We start from the raw sequence: 17,280 nt of genomic DNA on the forward strand, positions 1-17,280 counted from the left end.
CCTGACCCCCGCAGTGACTGGCGCAGGAGCTTTGCCCTGCCCCTGAGATGGGCACCGCAGCCCCCAGTGCACCCCCCAGCCAGGGTCCAGCCCCCCCCACTAAGACCTGCTGCCAGGAGGTGGGCAGGAGGCCAGGCCCATGCGTCCAGCTGTGACGCTGCCCCACCCCGGGTGAGCCCAGCCAGGGGGCCTTCCAGGGCTCTCCTTGCCCCATGGCCCCAGGCCAGTCCCTCTGCTCAGCCCATGGCCACCCCCCTCTCCCCTAGGCCAGACTGAGCCCTGCTGCAGGCGTCACGCTGAGCAGAGCCCCTGGGGAGCCAGGCCCCGGAGCACTCAGACACCCCCACTCAGTCAGAATGGAGCCTGGGAGCCCATCGCACTGTGGAGCCGAGGGCAGAGCGGGGGCCCCCCCAGCTGCGCTTCCTCTAAGGCGGGGAGCCGCGGGGAGCCCCAGCTGCGGGGTCTAGGTCAGGCACAGGGTCTGCTGTGCCCAGGCGCGGCTGCGTCCCGGCTCTGGCTGCCAAGCCCCTGGGCGGGCGCCTCCCCCACAGCGCACACGCTGCCCCGCGTCTGCCCAGCTCGGCAGTGCCAGAGCAGCACTAACCTGGGGCAGGCTCAGAGCCCGCCCGGCCCCCGGAGCTCGCCCGCCCGCCGGCCCGACTGCACCTGTGCTGAGAAGAGCGAGCGCTGCAGCTGTTCCCAAGCGTTTATTGACTACGCAGGACAGGGAGGGGACCCGCAGGGCCTGGTACAGTGCCCGGGCAGCTGGCACCGCGGCACCCGGCGGGCAGCGCCAACAGCTCAGCCCTCGCGCCCCAGGAAATCCCGGCCAGTCGGCACCAGCTGCCACCTCCTGGTGCAAAGGGGGCGACTCCCGCAGCGGGCGGCGTTCTGCTCACACGATGCCGTCGTAGCCATGGACCCCGCACTTCCTGCCGGCCACCTGGCAGCCAAAGGTCAGCGCCTCCTGCAGCCTCTGCCCTGTCATGGGAGAACAAGCCGCCCATCAGCCCAAGCCTGCCCCGGTCCCTCCAGTGCGCCCCACGGGGAGGGCTCCCAGCCCCTCCAGTGTGCCCCGTGAGGAGGCCCCCGGCCCCCCAGTGTGCCCCGTGGGGAGCCCCCGGCCCCTCCCCCTCTAGTATGCCCCGTGGGAAGGCCCTCGGCCCCCCAGTGCGCCCCATGGAGAGCCCCCATCCCCATCCCCTCTAGTGTGCCCCATGGGGAGCCCCCAGCCCCTCCCCCTCTAGTGTGTCCCGTGGGGAGCCCCCGGCCCCTCCCCCCAGTGCGCCCCGCGGGGAGGCCCCGGCAGCAGCGCTGCCTCTCACCTCTCGACAGGGCAAAGAGAACGGCGGCATTGAAGGTGTCTCCAGCGCCCAGTGTGTCCACGATGGTCTCCGGGGGGAAGGCGTCTGAGTGGACGAGCTCCCCGTCAGGCCCCAGCGCATCAGCCCCTGCCTCGGCCCAGGCGCAGATCACGGTGGCCCTGGGGGGGCAGCCCCACAGCAGCCTTGAGCACTGTCCGCCCCCCGCCGCTTGGGGCCAGCTGCCCGGACTGCTCCGAACCCACCACCCATTTCCCAGCAGCTAGTGAGCAGCTGTTCCCCCAGCGGAGGGGGCAGGACCCGGCGCTGGCTCTGGAGGGTGAGCAGAGGGGTCCTGCTCTCCCCGCCTCAAGCAGCGGGGGCTAAGGAGGGCTGGAGGCTGCCGCTGCTGCACTGCTCTGCCCAGGGCTGGCCAGTGAGTGCCAGGGGGTGAGTCCCTGGCCCCCTGAACCAGGTTCATCCTCCCAGTTTGGCCCCACGTGGCCCAGGCCTACCCTGGTCTCACACGGCTGCGAAGCCTCTTCACGGCCTCAGGCGCCGAGTGGAACCCAAAGTCCTTCGCCACGTCCTTGCTGACAAATACCTGCCGGGGAAGAAAGGGCGTGAGGGGGCATGGCCAGGTAGCCAGAGCCAATGAACAGTGCCAGCGCCCCTCAGCCGAGACCCCCAATGCCGGCGCCCCTCCGCCAGCGCCGAGCCCCCGCCCCAATGCCAGCGTCCCTGGCGCCCCTCTGCCGAGCCCCCGCCCCAATGCCGGCGCCCCCAGTGCCCCTCAGCCAGCGCCGAGCCCCCGCCCCTCAGCCAGCGCCCCCGGCACCCCTCCGCCAGCGCCGAGCCCCCGCCCCAATGCCGGCGCCCCCGGCGCCTCTCCGCCAGCGCCGAGCCCCCGCCCCAATGCCGGCGCCCCCGGCGCCCCTCCGCCAGCGCCGAGCCCCCGCCCCAATGCCGGCGCCCCCAGTGCCCCTCAGCCAGCGCCGAGCCCCCGCCCCTCAGCCAGCGCCCCCGGCACCCCTCCGCCAGCACCGAGTCCCCGCCCCAATGCCAGCGCTCCCAGTGCCCCTCTGCCGAGCCCCCGCCCCAATGCCGGCGCCCCCAGTGCCCCTCAGCCAGCACCGAGTCCCCGCCCCAATGCCAGCGCTCCCAGTGCCCCTCTGCCGAGCCCCCGCCCCAATGCCGGCGCCCCCAGTGCCCCTCAGCCAGCACCGAGTCCCCGCCCCAATGCCAGCGCTCCCAGTGCCCCTCTGCCGAGCCCCCGCTCCAATGCCGGCGCCCCCAGTGCCCCTCAGCCAGCGCCGAGCCCCCACCCCAATGCCAGCGCCCCTGGCGCCCCTCCGCCAGCGCCGAGCCCCCGCCCCAACGCCGGCGCCCCTCCGCCAGCGCCGAGCCCCCGCCCCAACGCCGGCGCCCCCAGTGCCCCTCAGCCAGCACCGAGTCCCCGCCCCAATGCCAGCGCTCCCAGTGCCCCTCTGCCGAGCCCCCGCCCCAATGCCGGCGCCCCCAGTGCCCCTCAGCCAGCACCGAGTCCCCGCCCCAATGCCAGCGCTCCCAGTGCCCCTCTGCCGAGCCCCCGCTCCAATGCCGGCGCCCCCAGTGCCCCTCAGCCAGCGCCGAGCCCCCCCCCCAATGCCAGCGCCCCCGGCGCCCCTCCGCCAGCGCCGAGCCCCCGCCCCAACCCCGGCGCCCCCGGCGCCCCTCCGCCAGCGCCGAGCCCCCGCCCCAACGCCGGCGCCCCCACTGCCCCTCAGCCAGCACCGAGCCCCTGCCCCAATGCCAGCGCTCCCAGTGCCCCTCTGCCGAGCCCCCGCACCAATGCCAGCGCCACCGGATCCCCTCCGCCAGCGCCGAGCCCCCGCCCCAATGCCGGCGCCCCCAATGCCCCTCCGCCAGCGCCGAGCCCCCACCCCAATGCCAGCGCCCCCAGTGCCCCTCCGCCGAGCCCCCGCCCCAATGCCAGCGCCCCCGGCACCCCTCCGCCAGCGCCGAGCCCCCGCCCCAATGCCAGCGCCCCCAGTGCCCCTCTGCCGAGCCCCGCCCCAATGCCGGCGCCCCCACTGCCCCTCAGCCAGCACCGAGCCCCTGCCCCAATGCCAGCGCTCCCAGTGCCCCTCTGCCTAGGACACTCCACAATGCCGGCGCCCCCACTGCCCCTCAGCCAGCACCGAGCCCCTGCCCCAATGCCAGCGCTCCCAGTGCCCCTCTGCCGAGCCCCCGCCCCAATGCCAGCGCCCCCAGTGCCCCTCAGCCAGCACTGAGCCCCCGCCCCAATGCCGGCGCCCCCAGTGCCCCTCAGCCTGCGCCGAGCCCCTGGCCCTATGCCAGCGCCCCCAGTGCCCCTCCGCCGAGCCCCCGCCCCAATGCCAGCGCCCCCAGTGCCCCTCAGCCAGCACCGAGCCCCTGCCCCAATGCCAGCGCCCCCAGTGCCCCTCTGCCGAGCCCCCGCCCCAATGCCAGCGCCCCCAGTGCCCCTCAGCCAGCACCGAGCCCCCGCCCCAATGCCGGCGCCCCCAGTGCCCCTCCGCCAGCGCCGAGCCCCCGCCCCAATGCCGGCGCCCCCAGTGCCCCTCCGCCAGCGCCGAGCCCCCGCCCCAATGCCGGCGCCCCCAGTGCCCCTCCGCCAGCGCCGAGCCCCCGCCCCAATGCCGGCGCCCCCAGTGCCCCTCCGTCAGCGCCGAGCCCCCGCCCCAATGCCTGCGCCCCCAGTGCCCCTCAGCCAGCGCCGAGCCCCCGCCCCAATGCCGGCGCCCCCAGTGCCCCTCAGCCTGCTCCTAGCCCCCGCCCCAATGCCGGCGCCCCCAGTGCCCCTCAGCCAGCGCCGAGCCCCCGCCCCAATGCCGGCGCCCCCAGTGCCCCTCAGCCAGCGCCGAGCCCCCGCCCCAATGCCGGCGCCCCCAGTGCCCCTCAGCCAGCGCCGAGCCCCCGCCCCAATGCCGGCGCCCCCGGTGCCCCTCAGCCAGCGCCGAGCCCCCGCCCCAATGCCGGCGCCCCCGGTGCCCCTCAGCCAGCGCCGAGCCCCCGCCGACATGCCGGCGCAGCCGTGGCCCCTCAGCCAGCGCCGAGCCCCCGCCCCAATGCCGGCGCCCCCGGTGCCCCTCAGCCAGCGCCGAGTCCCCGCCCCAATGCCGGCGCCCCCAGTGCCCCTCTGCCGAGCCCCCACCCCAATGCCAGCACCCCCAGTGCCCCTCTGCCAAGCCCCCACCCCAATGCCAGCACCCCCAGTGCCCCTCTGCCAAGCCCCCCCCCCAATGCCGGCGCCCCCAGTGCCCCTCCGCCAGCGCCGAGTCCCCGCCCCAATGCCAGCGCCCCCAGTGCCCCTCAGCCAGCGCCGAGCCCCCGCCCCAAGGCCAGCACCCCCAGTGCCCCTCTGCCAAGCCCCCGCCCCAATGCCAGCGCCCCCAGTGCCCCTCCGAGCTGCCCCCAGTGCCCCTCTGCTGAGCCCCCGCCCTACTGCCAGCGTCCCCAGTGCCCCCCAGCCAGCACCGCCCCCCACCCCCAGTGCCCCCCAATCAACGTGCCCAGCAGGCCCCAAGCCCCACCTCCCTGAGCCATGCAGGCTCTGGCGTCTGATTGGCTAGTGGGACTGCTCAGCTGGCCAATCAGCTCCCCTCCTCGCTGGCATCCCAGGCACCTGTCATGTCTCCCACAGGCAGGTGCCCACCTGGACAGCCCCTCCCAGAGCAGTGAGCTGGCGCCAGCTGCCCAGAGCGCCCCCCTGTCACCTGGGTGTGGGCGGGGCCGGGCCCCCTGCAGTGCCCCCGGGGGCAGGCCCCAGCTGTGCTGCTCTCCGGCTCCCCCCATGCAGGGGCCCCGCTCTGGGCCATGACACCTCCCCCTATGGGGGCCCCCTCCAGGCAGCAGGGCCCCCCAGCAAGACAGGCTGTGACCCCCTGACCCCAGCTGCCCCCAGGGGCAGGGGATGCTCATGCAGCAGCCAGGCGCCCTGAGAGATGGGGTTCAGAGAGGATCCCCCACCTCATTAATGCAGCTGAGGTCAATGCTGCCCCCCCAGCCAAGGCATAACCCACCCACCCCAGCCCGATCGAGCGTTTTGGGTGCAGTGAGGAGGCTGCTCAGGCTGGAGGCTGCAGGTTCATGCCCTCCGCAGCGGTGGGAGGAGGTAACCAGGGGTCACACAGGGCAGTGCTTGCCTGTAATGAGATGCAGCTTTGGGCTATTTGTGTAATTGAGGTTATGCATATTCATAAATTATGCAATTGAGAGCATTGGCTTATTTACATACACCCTCCAGATTCCTGGGCCTTACCAGGTTCCCACTGCTCCTGCTCATCTCCACCCGACATGGCCACCCCGTCCTCTGTGTCATGCCCCAGCCCCAGCCGAGAACCCTGAACGTGAGCTGCTGGGCCTGCCAGGGCAGGCTGGTCCCTCCAGCCCATTCTCTAGGGCTCTGTCCTGCCCAGTGTGAAACACCCCGGCCAGACCCACCTCCCTGGCAGGAAGGGTTCCCAACAGCCAGTGGGAGGTCTCCCCACCACTCCCAGAGACCCCCCATGGGCAGTGTCGGGCCCATGCCAGGACCCAGGAAGAGGGGTCAGTGGTGGGGACATGCCCCATTATTTCCTACCACGTCTGCGTAGCCGAAGAGCTGGTACAGCTCCTCCCGGGGCTTCTCCACCTCCACCGACGTAGAGACTCTCTGGTGGGCTGGGCAGGTCTGGTTATACTCCTCCACGCGCTGGATCATCTTCACCTGCTCCGCAGCGTTCCTGCCCTGGAAGCAGGATGAGCTCTCAGCAGGGCCAGGGCAGTACCCCTGGTCCCCCTGCGCCCACAGGCCTGGGCACGGCACACCAGCCTGGCCTGGGGCTGGGTGCCACGGCGGGGACTAGCGACCCCAGCCTGAGCCACCCGGCAGCTTCGTGCTGCATGGGAAGGTGGGCTGGGCCATGTGGCCACAGAACGGGCTCGTCTACACAGGGCTACCCAGCACCAAGCACTCAGTCCAGATAACAGCGTCCACACACGGAGCCAGTCAGGAGCAAGGTCCGCACGGAGCAGCCTGCGAAGAGGGAAGTGTGGAGCAGAGAGCAGCAAGCCGGCGCATCTGCCTCCCATCCCACCTCCAGGACCCCCAGCCAGAAGCACTGGGGCCAGGCTCTATTCCGGGTCACTCAGGCCCCTCCCCGTCACTAAATCCTGCTGCTGCCACCCCCTTGCGACTCCAAGCCGCCCCTTCCTTTCTGTGCCAATGAGCGGGTGCTTGGCCAAGCCTTCGTGTCCTGCGGGGCTACCGTCACCACCCCGCTCTGGTCACCCCAGCCCTATTCCGCTCCTCACCAGCCCGCTGCCTGGCCCACTCCTCATCTCTGCTCCTGGCCCCACCATGACATGGCCCTGGGCTGGGCAGCACTCCCGTGTACATGCCAGCCCACTCCTCTGATCTGCCTTCGCCTCCTCACGCTGGGCACTGCCGGGGCTCGGGCAGCGCCAGGCCCCTCGGGGAGCCACTGAACAGTCAATGGCACAACGGGGGGCCTCACCGGCAGGACAGGGGACTCACCTCCCAATGGATCCACTTGTACTGGGTGAGGTCGACCTGCTCGAAATCCTGGGCTGTCACATCTGGCAGGTTTCTAACCCACGGGGGAGGGGAGAGAACACGGGGAGTCAGCAGGCGGGTGCATGGGGCCTCTCCTAGCAGAGAGGTTAGGGCTGAGGGGGACGGGGGGGCGACTTTGGCCCATGCAGTCAGTGAGCCACTGGGGAATCCGGGCCAGCGGCCCCAGCTCGGTGGGGCCCAACACACAGCGTGGCCTGCGGCACTCGCAGCCCCTCCACACGGAGCCCCTGGCCTGCCCCAGAGGGCACCATGGTGCCCTGTGCCCTTGGGCACTGCTCCCCCTGCACGCTTGGCTGGCGAGGCCCCTGCCCACACAGGGCTCCTGGTGGGGTACGAAGGCCAAGCAACAGGGCAGACGGGGGTGATCGTGTGGGGCTCTGAGGGGCTGGACTCTGCCCAGCCGGGCTCACACCCAGCCAGCGGTAACCAGGCACCCATTCAATGATTAACCACAGCCTCTGGCAGAGGGGGCGAAGGCCCCAGACCCTGGCCTGATCTCAAAGGGCATCAGCCAGACTTTGATCCCAGAGTTCCCAGGGACGGGGCTGCCCGCTGACGCCCTTCAGCGAGGGGAGCAGAGCTCAGTGGAATCACTAACCCCCCCCCCCCACTTCTCCGGCTGCTGGAGCCTAGCTCGACCCTCCTGCCAGCAGAGGCTTAACAGGGTCCCAGCGGGCAGGAGAGACGGCCCCGTACGGGAGCTGTGTTAACTGGAGGGGCCAGGGAGCTCCTCTGATCCCCTCCTGTGCCGAGCAGCCCCACAAAGACGGGGCTCACCACCAGGGACAGGCAGCGGGGGCACCCCAGCTCGCCAGCCCTGGTCCAAGCGCAGCGCCACACCACCCGCCAGGAAATGGAGGGACAGGGCTGGTGTGGGCAGGGCGAGTTCCCAAGGGAGCATCCCATCCCACGGGCAGTGCGGACCCAGCCCTGCGAGCACAGGGAGGTCACTGCTACAGCAGCCCGCCCCAGGGTCCCCCTCTGTACGCCTACCACCTGCAAAGAGAGCAGGCACAGGGAGTCACGGGGCAACCCCCATAAGCCCTGGGGGGGCAGCGGGTGTCACACATGCAGATTTCCCCCCCAAAGACCATCGAGATGTGCCGATTATGGCAGTGAAATTACCGGTGCTGATTGGTCAGCCAGGATTAGCTGATTGGCGTCTGCGTGCAGAATCAGTGGAGGAATCAGTCAATCAGCCATGCGGGATGGGTCCCCTCTGACGGGGCAGCGCCGAGGCGAGACCTGAGGGCACGGGCCCCCGAGCCCCCGTCCGTGACAGGCAGGACCCGAGGGCCCGGCACTGGGGTTCCCCCCGCGGGAGCCGCCTGCCTGCCAGGGGGGATTGGCGCGACGGCTCGGCGGATGTGACGGCCTTACGTGTCATAGAGCGTGACCGTCCGCGAGCCGGTGGTGCTGTTGACAAGGCAGCAGGCGCACAGCGTGTCCCCGCGGCTCTGCCACGCCACATGTGCTACGTCCACACCCCTGCGCCGGAAGTCTGCCACGATGAAACTTAGCGGGGGAGGGAGAGAGGGGTTAGCTCCTGGCGGGCACAGCGGGCACCGGGCACGGCCCCTACGCACCTGTTTGTGTGCAGGATGGTGCGGGTGCCCCGGCTCGCGCTGCTGATGACGATGGAGGTGGGGAAGGAGCTCTCGGGGTGCGAGACCAGGTGGGGGAGCTCCACTGCATAGCGCCGCAGGTCGGCCAGGACGAAGCTGCCAGGGACGGGGCGCAGAGAGGGTTAGCGCGGGAGGGGAGAGCCGCTGCCCTGCACTGCCTGGGCGCCAGAGGGGAGACGGCAGGTCTGGGGGGGCCCCGTCAGTCCTCAGCAGCGATTGCACCCGCCACCAAACCTGCCCCTCTGCACCGGGAGCCCCACAGACCAGGATTGGCCAGGGTGGCACCCAGGCTACAACCGGAAGTGGGGGTGAAAGGCTCTCCAGAGACCCCCCAGCAGGAAGATGGGGCCAGCGAGGGGAGGGGTTCCCCAGGGAGGGCTGGGGGCTCAGGGAGATGGGGCCGGCGGGGGTGTTGGGGTGTCTCCTGGGAGGGCTGGGGGCTCCGTCACTCCCCAGCAGGGAGATGGGTGTGGCAGGGGGGTTTCCCCAGGAAGGGCTGGGGGCTCAGGGAGAAGGGGCCGGCGGGGGTGTTGGGGTGTCTCCTGGGAGGGCTGGGGGCTCTGTCGCTCCCCAGCAGGGAGATAGGGCCGGCGGGAGGGGTCTCCCTGAGGGCCCTGTGGCTGTGGATATACCCACTCGCCTGGCTGATGCTCTGGAGAACAGACTTTGAGGATCTCGCGTCCCCTGGTCCCAGAGGAAAAGGCTGGATGGGACCCAGGGGAACCCTCTCATCTTGTGTCCGTGGCGATGTAATTCACAGGGAGCACGGACACATCAGGTTATGGTGGGTCACACCGTAATGGCAGCTGGTCACACCACTTAGCAAGCAGATGTGGATTTTAGAAAAGCAGCAGCACACGCTACCCCCCTGCCGACGCTGCAGCAGATCCCCTGCACCCGACCCCCAGCGCCCCTTGCCAGCTGGAAACGCAGCCCCCGAGTGAGGGCAGTGCCGCCGAGGAGCTGGACAGCTCAGCCAGTGGGAACAGGCCTGACGGGGCCCAGCTGGGGGGTGCCAGAGCAGGCCGGGTAGGCACCCAGGGGTCACAGGCCTTTAGAGTACACAAAACTCAGGGTAAAGGAAGCCCCCGGTTTGATCTGCCCCCCTCCCCTAGCACAAGGAGGCAGCCAGAGCCCCCATGATCAGCGGAGGCGTCACGTCTCCCCATCCCTGCGGGCTCCCCACCCCCAACTGCTGGGCCCTGTCACCTGGGAGGAAGGATTCTCTCTCATTGCAGCGTGCTGGGGGCCAGGGCACCTGCCAAGGTGCACAACGGTCCCCTGAGCTGTGCCAGTGGGACTGGCAGTGCCCGTGGCAGGATCCCCGAGGCTCCGGTCTCACCGCGGTCCCCACGCCCCAGCTCCATCACTTACTCTGCTGCGTGGCCTGGCGCCAAGGAGCCCATGAAGGCGCAGGGCGCCCCCAGCAGGGACAGCACGGTGCAGGAGTTGGAGGCATTGCCGCCCCGCTGCCAGCGCTGAGACAGGCACCTGGAAGACAGACAGCCATGGCAGGGCATGGCCGGGCCCCCGGCTCCCAGCCCTGCGCTGGGCCCGTCACGCCGGGAACAGGGCTCTTCCTCGGGGGTGGGATCGCAGAGCCAGCCGGGGGTTCCCTGCTGGCTGACGGGGGTGGGGTGGGGCAGAGGAAGCTCATGCCACCCCCTGCCCCGCGTGCCAGGGCAGCCAGTGTAACGGGAGGCTGCTGCTAGGGCTGCTCATGCAGGGAGCGCTTGGGGCTGGGTTCCCAGGGCAGCACTGGGCTGGCACCGCACGGGGGAGCGGGTCACAGACACCCAGGGGCCCGAGGGGGTCCGGGCTGCTCTGCCCGGGAAGTCGGGCTGCAGGCGAAGCCATTTCGAGACGGTGGAGAGGGCGCCCAGACTCCCTCCTGGCCAGAGTCTCATTGCCAGCCCTGCCAGGTCCTGCTCCTGCCAGCTGGGTACTCTCCAGCCACCTGAACACCGGGTGGATGTTCCTGGCCCAGAGAGGGCCTGGAGCTAGCGTCTGAGCATGGGCCTGGGAGCCCCGATCCTACCCTGGCTCTGACACGGATGCCCAGCGCCAGGCTCCTGGGGGGGCGGCAAGAACAACCCTGAGATGGGGCTGATGTGACGGGGCTGCTTGGCGCTGAGGGCCTGGCCAAGATGCCCCCTCCCTCCAGCCCCACGTCCCTAAGTCCCAGCCCCCTGCGCCGCACCCCTCCCAGCTGGAAAACGGAGCTGGGGAGGCTCCGAACCACACCGGGGAAGGGCCCTGGGAACGTTATCTGTGACCGGCAAAGGCAACCTCCCGTGCCCACTCGTGGGACCAGCGCAGGGCTCCCAGAGCCTGCAGCCCAGGGGCTGGACCAGCCAACACGCCCAGCCCAGCTCAGCCCCTCTGTGCCCCCAATCCAGCCTCCCCTCTGCAGGGAGCCGAGCCCCCCGTACCTGGTGTCCGTGTCCTCGGCCGGGTACATGTCCACCACGCTGATTATGTCCAGGCAAACCAGGCCAATACACAGGATGCGCTTTTCCTCCATGGATGGGCTGCCCCTCTGGCACCAGCTCCCCGGGCACCTACCACCGACCCCCCCTCTGGCACCAGCTCCCCGGGCACCAACCCCCTGCCCCTCCGGCACCAGCTCCCCGGGCATCTACCACCGACCCCTCCTCCGGCACCAGCTCCCCGGGCACCTACCACCGACCCCCCCTCTGGCACCAGCTCCCCGGGCACCAACCCCCTGCCCCTCCCTCTGGCACCAGCTCCCCGGGCACCTACCACTGACCCCCCCTCTGGCACCAGCTCCCCGGGCACCAACCCCCTGCCCCTCCGGCACCAGCTCCCCGGGCATCTACCACCGACCCCTGCTCCGGCACCAGCTCCCCGGGCACCTACCACCGACCCCCCCCTCTGGCACCAGCTCCCCGGGCACCTACCCCCTGCCCCTCCCTCTGCACCAGCTCCCCGGGCACCTACCCCCTGCCCCTCTCTTTGCACTTGTGCCCCGGGCACCTACCCTCGACCCCCCCTTTGCACTAGTGCCCCGGGCACCTACCCCCTGCCCCCCCTTTGCACTAGTGCCCCGGGCACCTACCCCCTGCCCCCCCGTTGCACTAGTGCCCCGGGCACCTACGGTCCTACCCCCACAATACCGCCGACCCGACCCGTGCGGTGCCCGGCGGCTGAGTCAGGCCCATCCGGACCCCGACAAGCTCCCGCCCGCAGCTGCCTGGCCCCGCCCCTTCTCTGCATGGCCCCGCCCCTTCTCTGCATGGCCCCGCCCCCGCCTCCAATCCCGTCCGCAGCTGAGCCCCGCCCCCTGCCGCGCCACCCAGGCGCCCCGCCCCAGCACGTGACACGGGCGGCCGGGGTCAGGTGATGGGGAGAGGCGGGGCGAGGATGGCGCCCGTGCCCCCCCCAGGGACTGCCCCGCCCCTCGGCCCGTGCCCCCCCCAGGGACTATCTCAGCCCGTGCCCCCCCGGGGACTGCCCCCCCGACAGGATGGTGGTGAGGCTGACCCCCCCCCCCGATCTGTAACCCCCCCCTGACCAAGGATGGTGGTAGAGCTGACCCCCCCTGCCTGTGCCTCCCCCCCCAGCCGAGGATGGCGCTGGGGCTGACCCCCCCCCCCGGCCTGTGGGCCCCCCCGGCCTGTTGCAGGCATAGCCCAGATGCACCGTGCGTGGGCTCTGCCCATCGGTTCACAGGGGCCCTGCACCTGGCTTGAGTTTCACACATGCGTGTGACACGTGGTGTGTAAATTCCCCCATTGATTTTTCTGGCTCCCTCCCCGCTGCAGTTTTAGATGGTAGTTATCCTGCCCTTACAATCTGCCAGCCTGGGGGGTTTCTGGGGGTTTGGTGGGGTGCCATGGAGAAGGACACAGAGGGAGCCCAGCGCCTGCGTCCGGCCCTCAGGACCAAGGCCCTGCAGGGGAAAGGCTCTGTGTCCAATTCCCCACCCCCAGGAACCAGCCTTTCTTTAAGGTGTGGGTGTCCTGGCCAGCTGCTTGACAGGCCCGTGGGATTCCCGTCTGCTGGGTCCCCTGGCTCCCAGCACAGACCTGCCCCTGGTCTAGGCCAGGCCTATTCCCGCCCACTGGGTGTGGAAGTACAAGCTCAAATCCTGCTCTGCCCCTGCCCAGCCCTGCAGAGTGGCTGGGACTGGCTGTGTTCACGAGCTGGCCCTGCCTTCTCCCTTGGATCCCTCCTCCGAGGGCCAGTGTCCTGAATCATAGAATCATAGAATCTCAGGGTTGGAAGGGACCTCAGGAGGTATCTAGTCCAACCCCCTGCTCAAAGCAGGACCAACCCCAACTAAATCATCCCAGCCAGGGCTTTGTCAAGCCTGACCTCAAAAACCTCTAAGGACAATGTCCTGCCTCACCTTCCCTGTGTCACAGGGCGGGCCTGGCAGCCAGGAGGTGGGGCAGCGAAGCGTCTGGAGGCACAAAGGTCCAGGCTGATAAGAGACTTGTTTATCCAGTAAAAGCAGCAAAGAATCCCACGAAAGCTCATGCTGCAAAACGTCTGTTAGTCTATAAGGTGCCACAGGATTCTTTGCTGCTCTTACAGAACCAGACTAACCCGGCTCCCCCTCTGATACTTGTTTATCCAGGACCTTGTGCCCAGTCTCCAGACAGGGCCAATTAGGCAAGGAAGCCGTCTGCCTTCCAACTCCCTTTGTGAGTCCCAGCCCCCTGCAGGGCATTTCCAATTCACACCAATCCCTCTCACTTCCCCTCCGCTTTTCTATTTCTAGCTCTTCTCTCCTTGCCTCCTGCCTGTACAGTGTTGCTGTGAGCTGCTAGCCAGCGGCTGTGTTCCACCCAGAGGTGGCTGCATTTCTCTGGCAGGTGAGTAATTGTCTGCAAAGCACTTGGGGATCCCAGGCACTATGTACCTGGGAGGGATCATTATGCCTCCCGCAGCCACTGTCTCCTGTTCTCTCATGCCCCCACCTCCCTGAGGAGTTGGAGAGCTGGGATCTAGGAAGTTATCCCTCTGAAATTAGACTGTCCTCCATGGGTAGGGCCCCTACCAAATTCACAGTCCACTTTGGTCAATTTCAGGGTCCTAGGTTTTTAAAAATCATAAATTTCATGATTTCAGCTATTTAAATCTGAAATTTCACAGTGTTGTAATTGTAGAGTCCTGACCCACAAAGGAGTTGTGGGCGGGTTGCAAGGTTATTGTAGGGTGGGGTCACGGTACTGCTACCCTTCACTGCGCTGGGTCTCTGGCCAATAGCAGCTGCTCTCCAGCCACCCAGTTCTGAAGGCAACACAGAAGTAAGGGTGACAATACTGTGACCCCCGTCAGGACCCCTAGTTTGAGAAACCCTGGTCTCCCCTGTACGGTGTAGGGTAAAATCCGTACGGTGTAGGGTAAAAATACACAAAAGACCCAATTTCACAGTCCATGACGTGTTTTTCATGGCTGTGAATTTGGCAGGACCCTACCCATGGGCCTGCCCGTTTCCCCGTGTTTGAATTCCCTGCCGTTATTCCCAGCAGCGCCCTGTCCAGCCTGTCTCCTCGTTCCCGCTCGGCCCCAGGGGATTGCCAGCCACACTGAGGGCATCCCAGGCTCAGACTGGGGAGAGGGGGCGGGGCGATGGGTTAAAGTGGCCCGCCACTGCAGCTGGGGGAGCACTGCAGGTCCCTCCAGCCCAGCAGAGATGGCCCGAGCCCTCCAGGGCCCCTAGAGAAGGGGCCTGCAGTGACGCTGGCTGGAAGGAGACGCAAAGGGCTCCCCCATGCACATGCTCCAGGCCAGAGCAGAGCAGCTGCTGGAATCAGGAAGGCCATTTCTGTCCATGAGACAGTGTGGCAGTTAGCTGCTGGGGGGGCAGGGGGCTATCACATAAGAACGGTCACAATGGGTCAAATCAAAGGTCCATCTAGCCCAGTATCCCGTCTTCCCACAGTGGCCTGTCACGGAGTGTGGGGGGCCCTGCACCCCTCTTCCTGGGACTCTCAGTGACTCTCAGCCAGCCAGTAAAACGGAAGGTTTATTGGACAGTAGGAACTCAGTCTACAGCAGAGCTTGTAGGCACAACCAGGACCCCTCAAGCAAGTCCTTCTGGGGGTTCAGGGAGCTCAGATCCCTGCTTGGGGTTCCCTGCATTGTACCACCCAGCCCAAACTGAAACCAAAAATCCCCTCAGCAGCTCTCTTCCCTCTCCCCTCTCTTTGTTCAGTCTCCCAGGCAGGTGTGAATTCTCCCAACCCCCCTCCTGGCTCAGGTTACAGCGCAGGTAGATTTCTTCTCATCCCGAATGTAACTCCCCTGCTCCGTCACATGGCCAGTGCCAGGTGCCCCAGAGGGAATGAACAGAACAGGGAATCGTCCAGTGATCCTTCCCCTGTCGCCCCTTCCCAGCTTCTGGCAAACAAGAGGCTGGGGCACCAGCCCTGCCCAGCCTGGTTAATAGCCATTGATGGACCCGTCTTCCATGAACTTCTCTAGTTCTTGTTTGAACCCCATTATAGTCTTGGCTTTCCCTACATCCTCTGGCGAGGAGTTCCACAGGTTGACTGTGCGTTATGTGAAGTACTTCCCTATGTTTGTTTTAAACCTGCTGCCTGTCAATGTCATTGGGTGACTCCTAGTTTGTCTGTTAACTGACAGGTAAATAATACTTCGCTATTCACTCGCTCCACTCCAGTCATGGTTTTATAGACCTCTGTCATATCCCCACTTCATCGTCTCTTTCCAAGCTGAATGGCTGTAATGTTTGGAGTCTCTCCTCGTGTGGAAGCTCTTTCATGCCCCAGATTATCTTTGCTGCCCTTCTCTGAACCTTTTCCAGTTCCACTACATTGTTTTTGAGATGGGGCGACCACGTCTGCGTGCAGTATTCACGGATTTATATAGTGGCATTAGGATATTGTCTGTCGTCTTAGCTATCTCTTCCCTAATAGTCCCTCCAGTATTCTTAGCCTCTTTGACCGCGGCTGCGCATCGAGCTGAAATTTTCAGAGAACTATCCACTGTGACCCCCAGATTTTTCCTGGGTGTTACCAGCTAATTTCGACCCCATCACTGTATGTGTATGGTTGGGATTGTGTTTCCAATGTGCATTTCTTTGCCATTTGGTCGCCCAGCCACGCAGTTTTGTGACTCTAACTCCTTGCACTCAGCTGTGGACTTAACTATCTTCAACAATTTTGTATCATCTGCAAACTTTGCCACCTCACTGTTCACCCCCTATTCCAGCTCATTTATGACTATGTCAAACACACTGGTCCCGGTACAGACCACTGGGGCCTCCTATTTACCTCTCTCCAGTGACTGATCCAGGAGGGGACCTTCCCTCTTGCCCTATGGCTCCTTAGTTACCTTAAGAGCCTTTGGGGAGGGACCTTGTCAAAGGCTTTCAGAAAGTCCAAGTCATTCCTAAAACTATTACAGGAAATTCTTACTCCATCCCCAGGTTATTCCCTGATGCCCCAGTGCCAATCTGCACAGTCCCCCGCGGGCTCCATCGAGCAGCTGTGATGTGCTGTCACAACGCCCCTTCGGCTTCTTGAGACAGAGCCACTGGCCCATGTAGCCAGGAAGAGGCAGTGTGGTTTAGGGGTTGGAGCATGGGGAACTGGGAGTGTTCTCACTGTGTCCCCCCGATCCCCCCCCACCCCAAAAAACCCTTCCGAGCCTCAGTTTCCCCACCTGCTCTGCTCCCCCCAGGGCTGTGAGACTTGGCTGGCTGTGTGCTCATTGCTGGCAGTGCTGGGCTGAGGCAGATGAGCAAGCTCTCCTGCCAGCCGCCAGCCAGGAGCTCCCCTCCCTGCCATCGCACATGAGTCAGAGCCTGGCTCTTCCCTCTGCCAGCGTGTGGGAGGGAGGAGAGGCAGCAGACGGGGCTTGGCTGGGGAGATGCACCTGAGGGAGGGCTCGGCTTGGCCCGCCCCTGGTTAATGTGTCAGCGGGTGCCTCCAGGGGCCCTGCGGCTAGGCCAGGGAGCCCCGCCGGTGAGTGAGGAGCGCGGCTGGGCACAGGTAGGTCGGCTCTGTGCCAGGGGGCAGAATCAGAGATGTGGGGGGAAGGGGGCTCTGCATGGCAAGGGGGGCTGGGGGGGGGCGGTCCTGCAGCCAGCGATGCTGTGGGAGGAAGGTGCAGCCCTTTCAGTCTGATCGCTGCAAGCGCAGAAGAGCAGCTGCCAGCTTGTGGGGGTGGGGGTTAGTCCGGACCCTGGCACCAGTGGGTGCTTGTGTCTGTGGGGGGAGATCTCGGGGCATTGGAGGGGCACCTGGGCATGTGTGCCTGCGTGTCGTGGCGTGGCATGGCATGGGTGTAGGCACATGCGCCCGTGTCCCTGGCCCCAGCGGGCCCCGCACGGCGGCATGGGAGCCCTGCGCAGGCCACTGCTCCTGCAGGCGTTTCCTTCCCGCTCACCCTCCCTCGCTGACCTTTGCCTTGGAAGGAGCTGGCCCTTGCTGTGCTCACCGGGTGGTTCTCAGGCCCCGCCCCAGCACCGGCAGAGCCCCGTCCTCCCCCAGCACCCCCAGGGCAGGGAGGGTGTCTGGGAGCTGGTGGGACATGGGCAGGACAGTGGGGGCAGCTCTGCTGGGCCCAGTCCCGGCTGCCTGGCGGCCTGGCTGGGAGGAGCAGGAGCCAGGCTGGGATCTTGGGGTCTGAGCAGGGACCCCCTGGCCCAGGCCCAGCAGCCCACTCAGTGTGGCTGGGAGCCGTGCCCAGCGGACACAGCTCCGGCCTGGAGGGACGAGCTTTCCAGCTCCGAATGAAACCCCCATAAAGCAAGTGC

General features: G+C 67.1%; 2 protein-coding genes across 5 annotated transcripts in view; one reads left to right on the forward strand and one right to left on the reverse strand.

Moving 5' to 3' along the window:
• Positions 1-692: 692 nt before the first annotated feature.
• On the reverse strand, positions 693-11,122 carry KHK (ketohexokinase). 3 transcript variants are annotated; one of them, XM_045012094.1, is made up of 8 exons: positions 10,958-11,122; positions 9,900-10,016; positions 8,281-8,415; positions 6,841-6,913; positions 5,905-6,051; positions 1,817-1,905; positions 1,326-1,483; positions 693-981 (listed from the first exon to the last, which is right to left on the reverse strand). In XM_045012094.1, exons 1-8 carry the CDS (start codon positions 11,047-11,049, stop codon positions 896-898), a joined length of 897 nt encoding a protein of 298 aa, XP_044868029.1. In that variant the 5' UTR covers positions 11,050-11,122; the 3' UTR covers positions 693-895. The 3 variants fall into 3 exon arrangements, with proteins under 3 accessions (XP_044868029.1, XP_044868031.1, XP_044868032.1); XM_045012096.1 differs by lacking the exon at positions 8,281-8,415 and adding an exon at positions 8,487-8,621; XM_045012097.1 differs by lacking the exon at positions 8,281-8,415 and having other exon boundaries at positions 10,958-11,120.
• Positions 11,123-16,384: 5,262 nt separating this feature from the next.
• LOC123367685 (cGMP-dependent protein kinase 1-like) overlaps positions 16,385-17,280 on the forward strand; it is a 58,982-nt gene continuing 58,086 nt past the window's right edge. For both annotated transcript variants that reach the window (XM_045012082.1, XR_006578593.1), the window contains exon 1: positions 16,385-16,513. In XM_045012082.1, the coding sequence (XP_044868017.1) occupies positions 16,433-16,513 (81 nt within the window). In that variant the 5' untranslated portion in view covers positions 16,385-16,432. The remainder of the gene's footprint in view (positions 16,514-17,280) is intronic.

This window comes from Mauremys mutica, chromosome 3 (assembly GCF_020497125.1).
Source record: "Mauremys mutica isolate MM-2020 ecotype Southern chromosome 3, ASM2049712v1, whole genome shotgun sequence".
In the NCBI taxonomy this organism is placed as follows: domain Eukaryota; kingdom Metazoa; phylum Chordata; order Testudines; family Geoemydidae; genus Mauremys; species Mauremys mutica.

Bases quoted from the DNA above. Each gene is read 5' to 3' on its own strand.
- KHK (XM_045012094.1), bottom strand. From the start codon at position 11,049: ATGGAGGAAAAGCGCATCCTGTGTATTGGCCTGGTTTGCCTGGACATA. The intron at 6,052-6,840 runs GTGAGTCCCCTG...TCCTGCTTCCAG, and splicing joins ACAAGTGGATCCATTGGGAG to GGCAGGAACGCTGCGGAGCA. The intron at 1,484-1,816 runs GTAGGCCTGGGC...CTGCCCCCCCAG, and splicing joins CGCAGCCGTGTGAGACCAGG to GGCCACCGTGATCTGCGCCT.